Genomic DNA, 17,655 nt, shown 5'->3' on the forward strand with positions numbered 1-17,655 from the left:
AAAAGAGACAGGGCAGGGAGAGGACAAGAGAAGAAGGGTAGAGACTCGTTGTAGGAGCTCAAACCATGTGCAAAGAGGTCGGCTCTAACGCATTGGGGCCGGCTTTATGGTTCAACAAGGGACGTGGGAGGGCTGGGAAGGCGACGCAGCAATGGCTGAGTAGGAAGGTGGAAGGCAGGCAGACCAACGGACAACTCGGCGGGCTGAAGACTAGCCAGATGAACACGTCAGGCCAGGATACCTCGATCCGATTATGATGCTAATACAAGCCTCCTTTTTCTTTTTCCGGTCAGATTTGTGCGGTGTCCAGCGATAGTATCAGCGCGAAAGGGAAAACTGAGCGAGTGGTAATGCAGGCTCAACGAAGGAGGCTGCGCGGTTAATCGATCAACAAACGGAGATTCGGAGGTTGGAGATAAACGAAGGACTGGGGAACTAGAATTGATAGGGCTCCCCTCTTGCTGTCAGATTCTGATCTATTTTTTCTTCTTCAAGAAAAAGATAGATAGATAGTCTGACGCTTAATGAAAGAGGGGGAAAAGGGCTGAAGAGGCTCAAGTGAAGGAGATACCTAGCGGTGATGATGATGGGGAAAGGGCTCGTATTTCGGTGTACCCGCGTACCAGAGAGGTGGGACTTGGTTTGTATTTAATCAAACGGGGGCCCTTGAGTGCCTTGTAGGTTTCAGAATCCAAGGAGGACGTTATGATGACGAGTTCGAAGTTGAAAGAGAAATGAACAATAGTATTTAGATGGACAGCGATTGTTGTTGTTTTCTTGTCGGAAGGAAGGGTGTATGGTGTATGATACCTATTGTGCTACAGCTACCTACTATGTACGGGGTACCTATGCTGCTATGCATCATTGTATGCACATAGTCCGCTAGACGGTAGATAAGTTAGTATTAATGCCTATTCTATTATTATTACTTATTGATTTATTTTGCGATAGCGTCATGTATCCATAATACCTACATTCTTTGCAGTACCTAACATATGGTAAGATCCTCCTAGATGATTTGGGTAGATACACAGTGCTATATTTCTGCTTATGCATATATTGTCGAGCTGAGCCACTTTTCCAAATGCTAAGACATGTCTCGTATTGTTCCTCGATGACTTGTTCACCCAAAAAAGGGTCCGTTCTCCTCCAGATGCAAGGCTGAGATGGATCTTTAATCCAATAGTCTGTCCCCAGCTATTGACGATCAATACTATGCATTCCGCCTATGACATCCTCGCAACGGTGGTCGGATTGAGACTTAACCGACCAGGCATGGTACAATAATCATCTGTATAGCTACCTTAACTACCTTGAGCTGGGCTCCTCCACGCGTTAATCGCAGACATGAGAGGATAACAGGTAGAAAAATAGAGCCAGACCACCATGTATAAATGGCTAGGCTCATCCGTCCCTGTTAAATTACCCGTTTAACTTTCGTACCTCATCATCAATGCTCAAGATCAAAAGTTAATGATGAATGACTATTTAGTCTATTGTCCGAAGCAAATCTTCTCAATCTGATCCTCAAAGAATGTTGTCCACTGTACACACAGTGACAGGTGTCCTATGGACATTCCAATCAGAGTGTGTCCTCCTTATCCGATCTTAATATGTTGTAGCATTCAGTAACCCCTTCTTTCCTTCTCTACCTTTTGTCTGTGTACCATCACTCAGGAGGAATTGAAATCGATCGCTGCACGTAATGCTACATCCTAAACTCTCTAGGTAGCTTCTAGGATCGTCCATCTATTGACACTGCAGGATCCATCATGACGCCACGCAGCATCGATAACCTGTCGCTTAGCACCGATTTAGAAAGTCTGGAAGACTGACCCTTTGTTCCAGACAGCACCGAGGGAGACCAGCGAAACCGAGCGAACTCGAGATTCTTCTCTGAAGGACAAGATCTGGCGGTCTGATATTCCAGAAGCCCGATTCTGTAGACTTTCGGAGCTGTCATATGTCGCCATGCGCCTGGACTTCAATACTCGAGATTATCGGCGCACGCCTTTTGCTTTCCCCCCTGCGTGCGATGCAAGTGCCAAAAGAGGTAATCAGAGTGCATACTCTTGCGTCTCAATGACGGCAACGGACACGTTATGCTGTCTGTGTTGCGAATCTCCCTGCATGTCTTTTTCGACAGATCGGTACGTCCTTGGATGGAATCCGGATACGAACTTCTTCTGTAGTTAAGGGTAGATGGTTTTGAGTCTTTGCTTCCATCTGCTCGTCCAGCAATTAGAATCAGTACAGGTGCGGAAGCAGAACTAAGGACAAGACTATAAGCGATAATTCAGTCTCTGAAGGAGTTTGGCAACTTTTGGGCCATGAATCCGCGCCCGCAGACGATCAGTAATACGGCGGTGAGCAAGATGGAATCAAGCAAGCGCGTTTACTTGAGCCTGAAACAATAAGGTGAGAGACGATCAGGTCAGTCGAAATAGACTGTTCGCCGGAAGCATGCCTTCTCCGAGCACACTACAACCGCACTTATCACTTAATTACCGCAGTGGAAGACCATGCGCATATTTTTCTTGCATCAGTAGAAGAAAGGAAGAAACAGATTCATATGCTCCGAAGTAGGTTTAATTTACACGATTCCTTCAGGACTCATCAATGGAAGGTTTTCTCTTGTTCCCATCCCATTACCCATCAGTCCTGATTTCTCAGACTTTGCCAGAAAGCAATAAACCTAGTGGTGAGCGGTCTCCTCCTCAGGCTCCTCCTCGAACCAGCTCTCTTCAACGGTAGCGGCCTCACCGGCGGCGGCCTGGCCCTCGACCTCAACATCCTGGCTCTCGTAGGCCTTCAAATCATTGGCAAGGTTGGCCTCCTCGGGGGATTGGGGCGCAGCAGGAGCGGAGAACTTCTGGACGTGGGCCTCAGCATCGCCGGGCTTGATGGGGGTGGGCTTGTAGGCCTGGAGTTGGCGCAGGTAGAGCTCCTGAACGGGGTCGGCTAGAACGAGTATGCGATGTTAGACACAGTCCACAAAGTCCATCATACGCAAGCATTTCCTCGTTTGTTCGGAATTGGATAAGGCCAAGGGGATAATCAATCGGGACATACCCTGACGGACAGCGGAGGTGAGGAAGGAGCGCCGGGTAACAGAAGAAACCTGTTGCCGAGAGACGCGGGCGAGCAGGGAGCGCTAATCAGATAGAAATTAGCAACCTTATTTTCTCCAGACCATTCTCCTCCAAATGGGACGGACTTACTGAAGCTCTGAGAGTCTGAGACATCATCGCGGCGGGGTGATGAATGAGGGGAGAACCTGGGGATGGGGTTTCTTGCGAAGAATAATATGGCTTTGGTCCGTGAAGCCGACGTTGAACGTTCGATGGATTCTTCGGGACACTTCGGCTTGGCGGCTGACTCAGCAACCATGCGGCTCTTACTACTCCAGACGGCGGCGGCAACACTTCTGACTTCACCTTTGCCTCTTCACCTCTCTCTCACCTCTCGGCTCACCCCTCTTGACTCGATCCAACAGATTGCAGTCAACCGGGACAACGTGAAAATGGCTAGCGTTTCTACCTCTGCCCGCCCTGACATGGGTCAGTGGAGGAAGAACCTCTCGGCCCATGTCATCTGTCCCGAGTGCAGGGAGGTCCCGCCCAACCTCGAGTTTCCTGACTCACATGAGACAGTCTGCGGCTCTTGTGGTCTGGTGCTTGCTGACCGAGAGATCGACATGCACTCTGAATGGCGTACGTTCTCCAACGATGACCAAAATAACGACGACCCCTCGCGTGTCGGAGACGCCACGAATCCTCTGTTGAACGGCGACCAGCTTGAGACCCAGATCGCCAGCGGAGGCTCTGGTCGCGCGCGAGAACTGTACCGGGCACAGAACAAGCAGTCGAGCGAGAAGGCGAATAAGGCTCTGTTGGCCGCCTACAAGGAAATCGGGGCGCTGTGCGATGGTTTCAACATTCAGAAGAACGTCGCGGATACGGCCAAATATCTCTTCAAGATCGTGGATGATGCCAAGGCGTTCAAGGGAAAGTCACAGGAAGTCATCATCGCCGGCTGCATCTTTATTGCTTGCCGCCAGTGCAAAGTCCCTCGGACCTTCACCGAAATCTTTGCGGTCACTAAGGTCACCCGAAAGGAAATCGGTCGGATCTACAAGGCTCTGGAAAAGTTCTTCACGGCTCAGAACCTGGAACGGATCAACGCCGTTGTGTCCAATGGTGGTGTTCCAGACCCCAACGACACCTACACCGCGACAACTTCCACCAAGCCCAGCGACCTCTGCAACCGTTTCTGCAACCTCTTGGATCTACCGTACCAAGTTACGAGTGTGTCCTCTGCTCTTTCCGATCGTGTGACGACTATGGGAGACCTCGCTGGACGCTCGCCTCTGTCGATCGTCGCGGCTTGCATCTACATGGCTTCTTATCTCATGGGCCACGGCAAATCTGCCAAGGAGATCTCCCAGGTCGCACACGTCAGCGATGGTACCATTCGCGGCGCATACAAGCAGCTCTATGCTGAACGCGAGCGTCTGATTGACCCGGAGTGGATCAAGGACGGAAAGGGCGACATGAAGAACCTGCCTGCTAGCTGAACAGCTACTCGCTTCTTCTCTTTCCCGAGTTCTCTCAGGATTCAAACCCCATGCGTTGCAACCTAGTGAGAAGCGTAAACGCTTGTGCAATCGTTAGCTTTCGCATGTTGTCATCTATCAACATCTCATGATACCCCCCGCACTGAACATAAAGAAACAGCTTGTTCAGCTCGTTTTATTAACTTACATTTGCAACGAGATTTCAGGTCATACCGAACCAGAAAAAAAACATTCGCATCATCTGCAAATTCCACATGCTTCTTTTTTAGCGAGCGGTGTTTCAGATTGCTAAACCGGCCATTGGGCAAAATTCGCAGCCTTCGGGTGCTTTTGCTGTTTGCTTCCATGCATGTGAACCTTCCTAACTTCTAAATTGAAAATGTAGTAGTCTTGACCCGTCGAGTCGAAGCAGTTCAGGATGGAGATCTGGGAATTTTTGCAGCGCAGCAGCATTGACGACGAATTTTATGGGCAAATTCGTCTAAATCATGTTTCTGTCATTATGTCTCCACAGCTAGGCCAGAGGTAATACAGATTCAAGTCTCCAGCTACCTGCAACGGCGTCCATTGTTGTTACATGCCATGTAGTACTAGCACTACCCCTAATCGTAAAATGAAGGTATCATCCACCCGTGATCGGGTCCAGGTCAATGACCAACAACATCATGAGCGCTCTAGGCCGGAGGCAGTCTACATGAATGCTAGACGAAAACTCGTTTTGTTGCTTGTCTCAAACTGACTAAAACACGATGATATCAAAGGCCATAAAGAAAACCCAAAATGACCAAAAAAAGAACGCAAGTTTTTTTCACTGCTCATGGAGTACAGAGCCTTCCGACGCTCTTTTCCCGTCGGCAGTAGCAGCCATGGCTTCAATGGCGTCATCTACCGGGGCAGATGTACTAGGTGTGACTCGCGACTGCGCATCTGAAGACGGTTGTTGTATCTCATTCTCGTCCGGCTTCGTGGGTTCCGTAGCAGACACAGCCGCAGCCTCCCCATCGGTGCTTGGTATCGTCTCAGCTGTCTCGGGTGCAGATTCCTTAGTCGCCGTCACCGGAGAAGGATCGGTGGATTCACCGGCAATGTTCTTTGACAAGGCTGGGGCCATGCTGTCCTTCGAAATCGAGTCTTCAGGTACAGCCGGCTCAGGCTGCTTGGCCTTCACTCCGGTTTCGACCGTCAGATTGCCGTCCTCACCGACTTGCCAAACATTCCAAGTCTCGGTAATCTTAATTTCGGGAATCGTCGGTAGTCTGATGCTAACGTTCTCAGAAGCTGGCTTTCGTCGGGATGGACCACGAGCTCTACCCTTGCGAGCGTCACTCAGTGGTGCCTTTTCTGCCGGAGCTTCCTCCTCTTTCTTCTCTTGGGGCTTTGGCGCCTGGGGACCCAGCTGCAGACGTGAATTTAGATCTGACAAGAACCCTGCTTTAAGTGCGGCAATCTTGCTTCCATTGGGCCGCACGGGCACGGCTGGCTTTTCTTTGGCTGGAACTTCCTCTCCGGCTCCACGGGTAATGGGCTTGGCTGGTCGAACAGGAATTTGTGGCTTGGGTCTACCAGGAATGCTAGGCGGCTGTCGTTTTTCTGTTGGAGAGGTTGCTGGTTTCGAGGAGGCATCTACCGCAGGAGTCTGTTGTGAAAGCTTCTGAGGGCGAGATGGGATAGCGGGTTTCGATGGTACATCGGGACTCTTCACCTCACTCTCCTCCGAGGGCTCGATTGTTGTCACGAGCGTCTGGCTCTCAGGTGCATCTTCCCAGATGTCTCGACTGGGGAACCGCTGCTTACAAATCTCAGGGCGCGGTTGAGTCTTTTCTTTTGATTCTTCCGACTCAAGGATGTGTTCTGCGACCTGGCGAGGATCGAGGTGAGGCGCATGACTGCGGCGGAACGACTCCTGTTCCGGCGTCTCAAACGCCTCGTGCTTAGGAATGTCCGGTGTGGAAACGGTGGCGTGGAGCTGCAAGCTGTTGGGAGAATCTTCCCAGATATCTTCGCTGGGAAAGCGGTGCTTGAGCATTTCAGGGCGCTGCTTGAAGCGGTCCGCAGCGGAAATGGGCTTCTTGACCTTATCATCCTCGGGAAATAGCGGTTCGTACTCCTCGACGTCATCCAAAGGCGTGTGTGTCTCCTCACGTTCGTCGCGCGAGTTGTATCTCACAAGAGCGGGCATGCCACCCTGGTGGGTGGCAGAGCGACTATTTGAGCGACTGTGGTTAACGCTAGGAGTGCGACTCCTGCCATCATACTCGCTAGGCCGTCTATCGAAGGTGGGAGATACGGCAGGATGTTGATAGGCCGATTCAGGGCGGAGTTCATCGGCAGCCAGAATAGGTTCATCTTCATCTTCAAGACCCACGCCCATTTCATGGGATTGTCCTTCAGGGGCTGGGGTTGGTGCGAAACCATCCGGATGATGAAGGGGGTGGTACGGGTCATCGACATGAATAACACCAGCGTCTTCAGACTTGCGCCCCTCTCGCTCGACGCCAACCTCTGAAGCGGGGACGTCCGTGTTGCGCAGGGAGGACTCCCCGATCAGGCGCGAGCTGCGGCGCGATTCGGGAGCCGGGGTTGCCATACGGTGGGTGTATTCATCCGTGGCAATGTAACCGACCTCCTCATCTGGAGTACCCGCAACATTAGGAGAGGTACCGAGACCAGAGCCAGTCACAGCGGAGCTACGGACGATCTTGTTGAGATCATCGCTGCTCAGCGCCCAATCAGGGCGGGGAGTCCCGACGCCAGGGCCATATTGCCCGTGTTCGACCTTGACGTACTCTTCGGGGTGCTTTTCATACCAAGCCTTCTCAAACTTGTCAGTGGCAGGCACACCATGCCCGTGGAGTCCATAGCTTCCAGGGGGTAAGGAGGCCTCACGGCCGCTGCGAGTTCGGTGATGGTGGCGTCCCTGGCGTTGACCTCCATGTTCCAACTGATAGGGGCTCGGAGACGGTGCCTGCACATCACCCGCATTGGGATACATGGGAACTCTCTGACCAATTTCAGGGATTCCGTGCTCATCAGCGGGAAGTTGGAGAGAGCGTCGACGATCAGAGGATGCGGTGGAAGAGTCTGCGCGCGAGCCGCTTGCTCTGGAATGGAGCGAGCGACTAGAGCGCTCGTGATGGTCATCAGGCACCGGCGATGCGGACACGCCGAGACCGGCAGCAGCGGCCTGACGCGAGTCTGTACGAGTGACAGCCTGCACCTTCGCCTTGGCGCTCGAACTGGGCAATGACGGGCGGGGCGCATGGATCTTGAGATCACTGCCCACATTCCTGGTCTCCGCCGGAGTACCAATTTGGTGATGGCTATCTGACAAATTGCCAATATCTAGGTTCTGGTATTCGATACCCTCTTCTCCAAGTGACGGTATCGTCACACTTGGGGGTCGCTGTGGGGGATCGTTGGACACCGTACGAGTCAATCCCGCAGAGTTCGGAGGTTCGTTCAATGGAGAAGGAGCATAGCTGTCCCGAAGAGGAGACACGGAGCGTTCAACGCGTCTATTGGGACGAGGAGGGATCTTTGGCACGTCTGATATCGACTTGGGGGCAAGATTCGACTGAGGAGACCTCGAGGGTCGAGGAGGAATGACGGGGGCTGCTTGTGTCGCCATGATTCTCGTAGGGATATGAAGAACCTCAAATTAATGCTAGAAAATAGAGCTTCAGAGATGATGTTAGCTAAGGTTTGATCAAGTGCTGGGGTTGAAATTTGAAACGCGTTGGGCTCCAGGAGGGCAGATGACAGCGGGCAGCTGTGTGTAGCTAAAGAACTTCCCCGCACCTCGGGCTGGAAGATGGGGATTGAGTGGGTGGTCATTGAATCATCTGTCCCCAATATGCTTGGTTGCTTTACAGCCATTAAGACAGGTCCCTGGGAAGCTCAATGGGTAAATGCCATTGAAAGGGGGGGTGGTTCCCAGTAGAAGGAGTCAGAGGCTTGAGATAAGACAGATCCAGTAGGACACTGAGCTGATAAGCCCTTGGTTTTGCCATATGCAAGCTCACATGGAGATTCCAACGTTTCCAAATGAATCAGAGCGAAACGGGTAGCCATAGCCGGGAATATAGAGAGAGCTGATAACATGACGCAGCATGAGTTGCTTACCGATTGTTGACCAATTCCAAGAACTGATTGCTAAACGGGCTCAAGCTTCTTGAAGATGAGCGAATAGAAGGAGACAGAACAATTGATGAGCAGACAACTTCAGAAATTATTTGACGGATAGGTAGGAATGTAAGAGGATTGAATTCAGAGAATTTGGATAGGAGGAGATGTGGTGATGATGGTGGAGAGAAAAGTAGTAGTAGTAGTAGCAGTCGCAGGATACTAGAGGCACATTAGCAGCAGGCAGATGATGTATGACTTTTTGCATGGCACAGTGACCGTAAAACCAGCCTAACCGCTTTGTTCCTGCCACGGCCCACCGCCCCGTCGCGTGACGTTCTCTGACGGCATTAAAACGCCAGGCCCCCGTTGTGTGGCCTTCTGTTGTACAACACCGTTACAAAACCGTCCGGTAAAATGTAAACCACTCAAAAGTCGTTCGTTGCAATTGCGCGCGGGTACCTCAGGCTCATCTTCTTTCCATTTCAGGATTAGTGGACCTCCCCACTCTTGATCTTCCTTTTTATGGCTTTCTTTAATAAGAATGATTCTCAATGGATGGACATTGCCATCCGAGAATTGGACTACGATCTCTTCTAATCATCTACAGACATTTAGCTATATAGGATAAAGAACACGTGGAATCTATGTTGTCAAAGAGGGAGTACCTGAATTTGCCAGGTACAGGGTATTTGTAGGTAGGCTAAGTTGGGTTGAACAGCGGGAGTGAGTGCCTCAGGTCGCTAGAGTAACTTTGTACCAATCATATTCAAGACTCCGGGGTGAGGGATATACCTATGCAGTAGCTGCATAACAAGTGGTATCATCATATCTTGTTAATCTGAGGCATTTTTACATTGCTCGATATCTTCATGGATAAATTCCATCTGATACAATTTTTGCATCTTCAGACCACATAATTGAGCATTCTCGTGGACTCTACTTGTGGACCAGAACCCTTGATCTAGCGTACCTATTTATGGGTAAACCACCCATAGATTGGGAGACACGTTGGGAGGTTAATGGTGACCCCTATGTCGCCCTTTTCTCTTCACTACTATTTCAAGAGAAAATCCCTCTTGTCTCCTGACCCCAGATAAAGCAGCTGTGGGCCGGACCAGACCATGGTCGAAAAACCATAGTCGTCAGTACAGGTATCCTTACAAAGTTACGAGGTATCTAGTGGGGTACCTTTCTAGCACCTGACATTCACACCTCGTTGAAATGGAACAATAGAATCCTCCACTTGTGGCTGTGCATAATCCAGTTCTCGACAGTCATGAGCCCTAGGCAATGACTGCATTAGCCTGGAAACGTCAATATCTTCTACTCTGGCAACAGGGCCGATCTCATTGACAACAGATATACGGTGTGCCTCGTTGGCCCTAATGTATGAAAGCATGCTCTCTCATCAAAGTCTGTATGGCCATTGCTGTCGAAGCGGTGAGCATCTCAGGTTTTAAGTGCTCAGCAGTAGGATGGCATCATGCATCAGCATCTTTGGTCTTATGGCCATTCATGATACCACCTGTCAGTTTTGAGTAAATGGACAATTTTTAGGATTCTATATCAGCCGACTGACCAACCCATGTTGTCTTTGCTCAAACAGTAACCTCCAAGCCCGACTTATCCTCATGTTGTTCCTATTTCTGTTCGAGTTTAAATCATAAACCTCTCAGCTAGTGGGCCTGAGGCCGCAACGGATCCACTCCCGACCAATCTCAGCACCGACATAACAAAACGACTAACAGAGCGCGACGACAACCGCCACATAGTGTGGACCTCTTTCAAGGGTAATCAGATTACACAAATACTGGGGTGGAGTGGCTGACTACCAGGGGTAGCAGAGAGACCAGATGGAGATCTTCAGATCACATCATTACAATCTTCTTGTTCATGGATGTCCGTAGACGATTCTACGGTTCTACCTATCTATATTTTTTTCCGGGACTGGGTGCAACTCTAGTATCCCAGGCCCTCATGTGCACTTCTTTCGAAAGAATTGTCAAATCTTTCGTTGGGGCAAATCCTGATTCCCTGCGCCCTATGATCACAGCTAGAAACTCCATTCTAACAGACTAACGCAGTCTGGCAAACAAGCATGCAGGCATCAGAATCTCTCTGATTAGACCACGAGGAATGGGTCGGCCACTTGGCAAATGCATCAACACGGACATTGACACCTTGCAGCGCACATTCGAGGCATTGAGCTTCTCTTGTGCTTTGTGAAGACCTCCAATAGGAATACATTAACCTTCATACACAAGCGAGTTTCATCTCGATCTCGTCGAGCATATGGTACTCTGTACCCACAGGTCAAGAACTAGAGTGCTACAACCGGAATCACTATAATGTCTTCATTTCCTGCTTCGTACCCTCCAGTTAGTGGTCGTCAAAACGCGGGGTAAAGGCAGAATTCTCCCCCTGGTGGAGGGGTATATGACGTAAAGCGGGTTTTCTAGTACAGTCCAATGGCATCAATAACTGTCTGCCTAGGTATAATGTTCTACGTAGGTACGAAGTAGTAGATGACGGTATTCGAAGGAAAGCTGATGTGTGCTTGTGTGGTGTATGACAGATTTACCAAGCCGCTTACCTAGGTCCATGCCGGTGTCCGGGCACAGAAACAACCTGAGTAAGAAGCCCTGTAAAAGAGATCCAATTGAACGCCAATCACACGCCTTGTTCAATAAGATACTTTGTTATATTTCTGCCTTAAGGGAAGGAGCAATTAGAGAAAGCTTCTTGACCTTCAAGGTTGGTAAACTGACATCTCAGTATCAGAGAAATGTATGCCTGCTGTTTGCTTTCCCATGGGCATAAATATCGTCAGCAGCAAGTCTATCATGGGGATATTGACTCTTGCATTGTAAGTTGATACTATTTCATTCAGAAACTATTCAGGAACCAAACAGGACTGAATATCTTCTCCTCTCTAGAGTAATTCATTCATCACCAGGATGCTAACAGGGTATTAAGTGGTATACTTGCACTCGCAATATAACTCGCAGACCTTCGAGCCACAGCCGAGGATGAAATCCGCGCAAGAGTAAAGACACATGCAAATTCAATCAATGCAGAACAAACGAGTATGAAATGGGCATTCGCTCCTTCAGCGTTCCCAACCTCAAGACGAATTCGGCATCCGCCAATCCAGATGAGATAAAAGTACAGGCCTTTTTTAGGCAGTCATAATCATGGCGCATACACTGCGGAAATGATGGTTGTGATCCCTTTTTTCTTTTCTTCGACTCTCCTTCTACTCCGATACGCATCCAATGCGTTTCAGGGTGTTCCGGGTACCCAATAATCCGAGAAACGACTTGGTTGAATATCTCCGTCAAACGATCATCTGGACAAGTCCCTGCCCACCAAGAGTCTTGCTGCCCACGAATTCTTGACTTTTTAGGCCCGCCAAAGCATAGAATATGGAGGCGATCAGTAAGAAGACCGCTGCGACGATCAAACTGGATGCACCGGAGCCGGGGAGAAGACTAAGCCATTGGATGACACTCATGATGGCGTACATCGCAGCGCGCATCCAGTTGGTGGTGAAGCGCCGAATGAACGCATCGAACTTGGAGGAGGTAGGGCAGATTCTCAGCAAGAAAGGAACTTCAATGAAGATGAGGATCAATCCCGAGACACTATGATCGTCAGCCCGACTGTCCAGAGTGTTGCTTAGTAGGACTGGCATACAGGCATAGTACGCTGAAGATGATGCGCAAAACAGCGAAAGAGAAGATGTTTGCGATTCCGAGAGCAATGCAGAGGATGATGCACAGCACACCCGTCCTATCCAAGATCAAGTCAGCAGGCTTTCAGACCAGAACGGTGACGACTAGCGGTAAACTATCATCGCTAGAGAATCCAATTCCATGCTGTAAACCCCTTTGAAAAAGTCGCGGCAACCGCAAGGCAGCCAGTGTGAAGAGGACTGGTGGTAAATTCAGGCAACCGCCATTTCTCTCCGACATGTTTAGGGCCGGGCTCAACATCGAGAAGGACGTAAAGAAAAGGGAGGAAGGAGTAAAGGATGAGTAGCAAACCATTGTCCGTAGATACCTATACACGAGTTAAACGATTAGCAATCTGGCTCTTTCTTGCCTCTCAAAGGTAAACCACGAAGACACATACTGAAGTTTCTTGAGCGGAATTCCTCTGCCAATGTCATGGTGGATGATATAAGTTTATATTCGAAGAGAGAACAAGTATGTCTGTATACAGTATGATTGTCTCACTGAGATGAACCAAAGATGGAGTTCGTGTGTGGGATGAAGACGGTGAGAACGTTTGATTGTTGACGCTCACAATAAACTGTGGCTGAGCAGATGCGATTGACAGGTGCGGGTATGGGCCAGGTTGCCAGATCGGGTCGATCCCGTTCACCGCCCGCGGCAAAACTGGGTAGCTAGGTACAGAGGTATTCGGCTTGCATAACTCCATCCAAACAACCTCAGATACCTCAATCTTCGCAGAAGAGCTCCATAGAGAACGTGTATTGGACATCAGGACTCTGTGGAGGCTCACGACTGAGCTGCTAACCTCTCTATATCTACCGCAATGGACTCTGTTGACTCCAAGCATACCCGGGCTGTCTCCAGATGTAAGGACAAGATAGAAAGCTCGATATCTACTGCTTAAGCTGATATCTGTTTCTCTCAGCTTCAAGACCTCGTAGCTCGACAAGGGGACCTTTAGAAGAATTCAATGAGTGAGCCGAACTCTGATACCCCGAAGCCACGAGGATATGCTGACAAGGAAATAGCCCCCTCGGCTCAGCTGATATCAATGTATCATCTACTCCTCTTGTACAAGATGAAGCTCAGACTGGGATTTACTCGGGTCACACCCTTACCGCATTAGACCCGCTGGCGCCAAGTGAGCTACCACCGGGCGTGGAGAAAGACCTGTCGTATCTCCTTCGCTACGACGTCTATCATTCCCTGTCACAAATTGATATTCCACATCCACTGCGTTCGGAGTTTGTCACGCCAGCTCCTGATGAACTATTGAGCTCATCCTTGGGTAAAGTTGAGAAATTGTTGGCTGAGGGCCACTTCTTACTCGCCGCTTATCTATGCGGAACCATCCTGACTTCTCGTTCTCTCTCGCCAACTGATACCAAGCTGATTTTTGGGCTTTTCTATACACGTCTAGCGTGTTTAGAACTGTCTGGAAATGCTATTCTAGCAGCGCAAGAATCAAAGGCCCTTGAAGACTTGACTTCGGCCTTTTATTACGTTGACTTCAACCAAGACGCATCCGCGAAAGAAACCCCTCAGAAACCGTCAGTTCATGCCCGCCATATCGTGCCATGGCCACTGCGAGTTCTAGCAGTGAGACTCCAGAGCATCGGGTTTGGTGATTCTCGCCGAGGCATTGGCGGCCTCTACGAACTTGGCCTCGAGGCGCGAAGGGAAATCATGCGAACGGACTTAACACAATCGGAGCGAGAAATCTGGAGGGATAGATTGGCTGATCTCGGAATCAGAAGCGTGAATGCCTTGATTGAGATGGGGGATCTTGATGCAGCTAGAAGGTCACTGGACAGCCTGAAAATATCGGACGCGGAAGCCGCGATAAACAGGTCAAGAAAAGTGCTTCTCTTCTTGATGATTGGCGACATTGACGCCGCAAAGAAAGTGTACGAGGAAGCAGGCATGCCCAATGAGAGTATCCTTAAGCCGCTCCTCAGCATGGCGGAAGGCCAGTACAACGATGCAGTGGCCGAATGGAGGGCACTTCTCGAGAATGGCGAAGAGAATAATGATAAAGCCTTGATTTCGCAGAATTTGGCCGTCTGTTTATTATATACAGGACAGCTGAATGAGGTAAGTCGATACATCTTCGGTCCGATATTTCTCGCCGAGGACGTTAAAGCTGACGCTTACTCACAGGCTCGTCAAATTCTGGAGTCGTTGGTTGCTGCTAACCATTCGTTTGGCAGCTTGGTGTTCAATCTGTCCACGGTCTACGAGCTTTGCTCCGACAAGGCTAGTATACTCAAGACCAGTCTTGCCGAGTCTGTTGCCAAGCAGCCCATCTCAGGCGATCTCAATCTTGATCGGCCCAGTGCGGATTTCAAGTTATGAAATTGACGCATTCCAAAACGGCCTACATTGATGTCCTGCATTGGGAGGGATAGCAATACTCTATTTCTTCTCAACACTATCTAAGGTCTAACCAGCTAATGATGAATAATCCAATGAGGCATCTGACGCTCATGCTGTCTCATGCTGTCTCATGCCACCCCAAACAAACACCATGACTGTGCAATGCCTCAAATGCTCACTTTGACACCGAAGCGTGAGAACGATCGTTATAAATGAATCAATGAGCCAACGCCTTTTCACTCGCTGTTCTTGATTGGTGCCACTTTGGGCTTAGGTTTCCGAATGACTACCTTGTCACCTTCAAGCTGCCAACCCAAGCCTTCTTTCTCCACCAATTTCTCCCAAGTCCACTGTCTCCCATCTCCTGTACAGCCTTCGACAATCCAGCTCACGTGGACGTTGAGATAAGCACTGCCGACGGCTTTCAGCGCATGCCTCCGGACACGGTCCTCGGCCCAATTGATCACAGCCCGCGTAGGTGAATCCACCTCGTTTCGGACCTGCCAAAAGGCAATCCAATTGTCATGCATCAGCGCTGCCAAAACACGGTCAACTACGTCCGACTTAAAGGCGTATTGAGTACGGGCGCGTGCACGCAGCTCGAAGGCAGAAACCATATCCCGTTGCCGACACGCATAGTCGAGAATCAAATATGATATGATGTCTTTCAGCTCCGAGTCGGGTAAAGGGTGAGAGGGTGAATGTAATGTTTCAAGAAGATAACGGAGAGAAGGGAAATATGAAGGTGGATGCTGAGCGCGAATGGAAACTGTGACCGAGAATACATGGACCTGCTGCTGGAAAGACACGGGAACTGAGGACGCGGTGGCTAGCACGGCTTCCCGGAGCTTGCGGAGAGACAACAGAAGAGTTGATAATTCCGTAGCCGGCTGAGGACCAGTCCGTGCTGTCTTGTTGCAGGACAACTGGAGGCGAGACGCCGGTGGGTTTCTTGTTGCGTCTGCAGAAGCACTGGTAGGAAGGGATGCGAAAGCCTCAATCAGGTTTCCGGCATGTCGAGCACAAAACTCCATCCATCGATTCTTAATGCGCTCAAAATATTTCTTTTGTTCCTTGTGATCTAGGAGCCTGCGAGGGATCAGCTCAATGAACAACTTCCCGCCCCGTGTGTCCCTCCGATCTCCTCATTGAAGGTTGATGCGCACATACAGCCGATCACCTTTGGACACAAATCCCACCACCTCAAGAGGATCCCTGTCCTTCAGAGGCTTCAAGCGGCTTTCGGAAAATCGAGCCGAACGAGCTGCGGGACCTGCCATGGCTGGCAATGTGCCGTAATGAAGAGTGGGATGGTGAATTGCGTCATGAGGGGAGATAACAGCTTTGGCGCTGTCGTCTGTCTGGTGTGATCATGGATCGTCAACTCGTGGAAGGAATTACTCCACTGCCCTGACCGCTTGTTTGGTTTGTTTGCTTGGTTTTTTCCTGTTTGCTTAGAGTGGGACGCCGAGGTTCCTTTTTCCCCCAACGTGACAATTCCGAGTGATTCCCAACGGTCTATTTATCCAAGGTACCTTTTTCAACAATTGCTTCTGTCTCGAATTATAATACTCATCGGTCCTTAGCATCCTCTCAACTGTTTGTGGTCCTTCAATTCGTAGTTGTGGTGACAAAATTGTGTTGATCTGCTCAAGTTTCTTCCCGACCCGCTCCTATACTTGTTTGCATACTTTTGCTGCATGTGAAGAAACATGTCTGCTCGCCAACGTCGTCCCGCTGAGAGCTATCAAAATGGATCGAATTCGTCTCAGCCTGCTGCTATAGCTTCTGCAGTTTTCGAAAAGCCGCCGGAGGTCGTGAAAAAACTTCTTCATTGGGACGACCTGCCGCATTGGCAACGTGATAATCACCACATCCACACGGGATACCGACCAGCCTCGTTCTCGTTTCTCGTGTCCTTTCAATCTCTCACGTACCTCCACAACGAAACGGTCAACATCTATAGTCATCTTCTACCGTCGCTACTGTCTATTCCCGCTGCGTACTTACTGTACCAAGAGCTTGTTCCTCGCTATGAGACTGCCACAAGGGACGATATCTTTGCCTTTGGTTGCTTCTTTGCAGGAGCTGCCTTTTGCTTGGGGATGTCGGCGACATATCATACCATATCCAACCACTCTCCCCTGGTCGCTCGCATAGGAAATACCTTTGACTATGTCGGTATCGTAGGCCTTATTGTGGGAAGTTTCGTGCCCAGCGTCTACTATGGCTTCTACTGCGTTCCAGCCCTCCAACGACTGTACTGGACGATGATCTGCACTATTGGTCTTGGCTGCGTTATTGTCTCTGTTCTGCCTAAGTTCCGGACGCCTCAATGGCGGCCTTTCCGCGCAGCCATGTTTGTCGGCATGGGTCTGTCAGCGGTGTTTCCTGTGCTGCACGGGTTGCAGATGTTCGGGTTCGACCAGATGACGCGCCAGATTGGGCTCGGATGGCTTCTTCTGCAGGGGTTCCTTTACATATTGGGGGCTACAATCTATGCAGCTCGAGTTCCTGAACGTCTGCGGCCGGGCAAGTTCGATATACTGGGAAGCTCTCACCAGATCTTCCACATACTGGTGGTTTGCGCTGCTGCGGCTCATTTGACTGGCCTACTTAAAGCATTCGACTACCGACATAGTGGGATTGCAGGAAGCTGTCTGTTAGAGTCCAACTGACCTTCTGATTCGCTGCCAAAACTGATAGAATCACGCGCACAATGCATTACTCTGGAACAACATGTTTTTGGTTGACGTATGTAGCCGCTACCGTATCAGTAGATGAGAAAGATGACGCGTGCTGATGGTGACTTCTCGAGGACGACACGAGATTTGTCCAACT

General features: G+C 50.0%; 7 protein-coding genes across 7 annotated transcripts; 3 read left to right on the forward strand and 4 right to left on the reverse strand.

Moving 5' to 3' along the window:
• Positions 1-2,695: 2,695 nt before the first annotated feature.
• On the reverse strand, positions 2,696-3,248 carry ALT_1722 (ATP synthase subunit H; the record flags this gene model as incomplete). The annotated part of the gene is made up of 3 exons (XM_033562103.2): positions 2,696-2,961; positions 3,073-3,154; positions 3,222-3,248. 3 exons carry the CDS (start codon positions 3,246-3,248, stop codon positions 2,696-2,698), a joined length of 375 nt encoding a protein of 124 aa, XP_033417994.1.
• A 140-nt stretch (positions 3,249-3,388) lies between these two features.
• Positions 3,389-4,576, forward strand: ALT_1723 (transcription factor SUA7; the record flags this gene model as incomplete). Its single annotated transcript, XM_033562102.2, has 1 exon — positions 3,389-4,576. One exon carries the CDS (start codon positions 3,389-3,391, stop codon positions 4,574-4,576), a length of 1,188 nt encoding a protein of 395 aa, XP_033417993.2.
• Positions 4,577-5,384: 808 nt separating this feature from the next.
• ALT_1724 (Aim21 family protein) lies at positions 5,385-8,204 on the reverse strand (the record flags this gene model as incomplete). The annotated part of the gene is made up of 1 exon (XM_033562101.2): positions 5,385-8,204. The coding sequence occupies one exon, from the start codon at positions 8,202-8,204 to the stop codon at positions 5,385-5,387; it is 2,820 nt and encodes a 939-aa protein (XP_033417992.1).
• A 3,834-nt stretch (positions 8,205-12,038) lies between these two features.
• ALT_1725 (Tvp18 family protein) lies at positions 12,039-12,872 on the reverse strand (the record flags this gene model as incomplete). The annotated part of the gene is made up of 4 exons (XM_033562100.1): positions 12,039-12,345; positions 12,398-12,493; positions 12,748-12,763; positions 12,836-12,872. The coding sequence occupies 4 exons, from the start codon at positions 12,870-12,872 to the stop codon at positions 12,039-12,041; spliced, it is 456 nt and encodes a 151-aa protein (XP_033417991.1).
• Positions 12,873-13,261: 389 nt separating this feature from the next.
• Positions 13,262-14,793, forward strand: ALT_1726 (tetratricopeptide repeat protein; the record flags this gene model as incomplete). The annotated part of the gene is made up of 4 exons (XM_033562099.1): positions 13,262-13,304; positions 13,364-13,412; positions 13,467-14,532; positions 14,599-14,793. 4 exons carry the CDS (start codon positions 13,262-13,264, stop codon positions 14,791-14,793), a joined length of 1,353 nt encoding a protein of 450 aa, XP_033417990.1.
• A 257-nt stretch (positions 14,794-15,050) lies between these two features.
• Positions 15,051-16,094, reverse strand: ALT_1727 (uncharacterized protein; the record flags this gene model as incomplete). Its single annotated transcript, XM_033562098.1, has 2 exons — positions 15,051-15,903; positions 15,985-16,094. 2 exons carry the CDS (start codon positions 16,092-16,094, stop codon positions 15,051-15,053), a joined length of 963 nt encoding a protein of 320 aa, XP_033417989.1.
• Positions 16,095-16,526: 432 nt separating this feature from the next.
• On the forward strand, positions 16,527-17,492 carry ALT_1728 (hemolysin III family protein; the record flags this gene model as incomplete). Its single annotated transcript, XM_033562097.2, has 1 exon — positions 16,527-17,492. The coding sequence occupies one exon, from the start codon at positions 16,527-16,529 to the stop codon at positions 17,490-17,492; it is 966 nt and encodes a 321-aa protein (XP_033417988.2).
• Between the last annotated feature and the right edge of the window lie 163 nt (positions 17,493-17,655).

The sequence above is a fragment of the Aspergillus lentulus genome (genome assembly GCF_001445615.1).
Source record: "Aspergillus lentulus DNA, contig: Alt04, strain: IFM 54703, whole genome shotgun sequence".
NCBI classification, from domain to species: Eukaryota; Fungi; Ascomycota; class Eurotiomycetes; order Eurotiales; family Aspergillaceae; genus Aspergillus; species Aspergillus lentulus.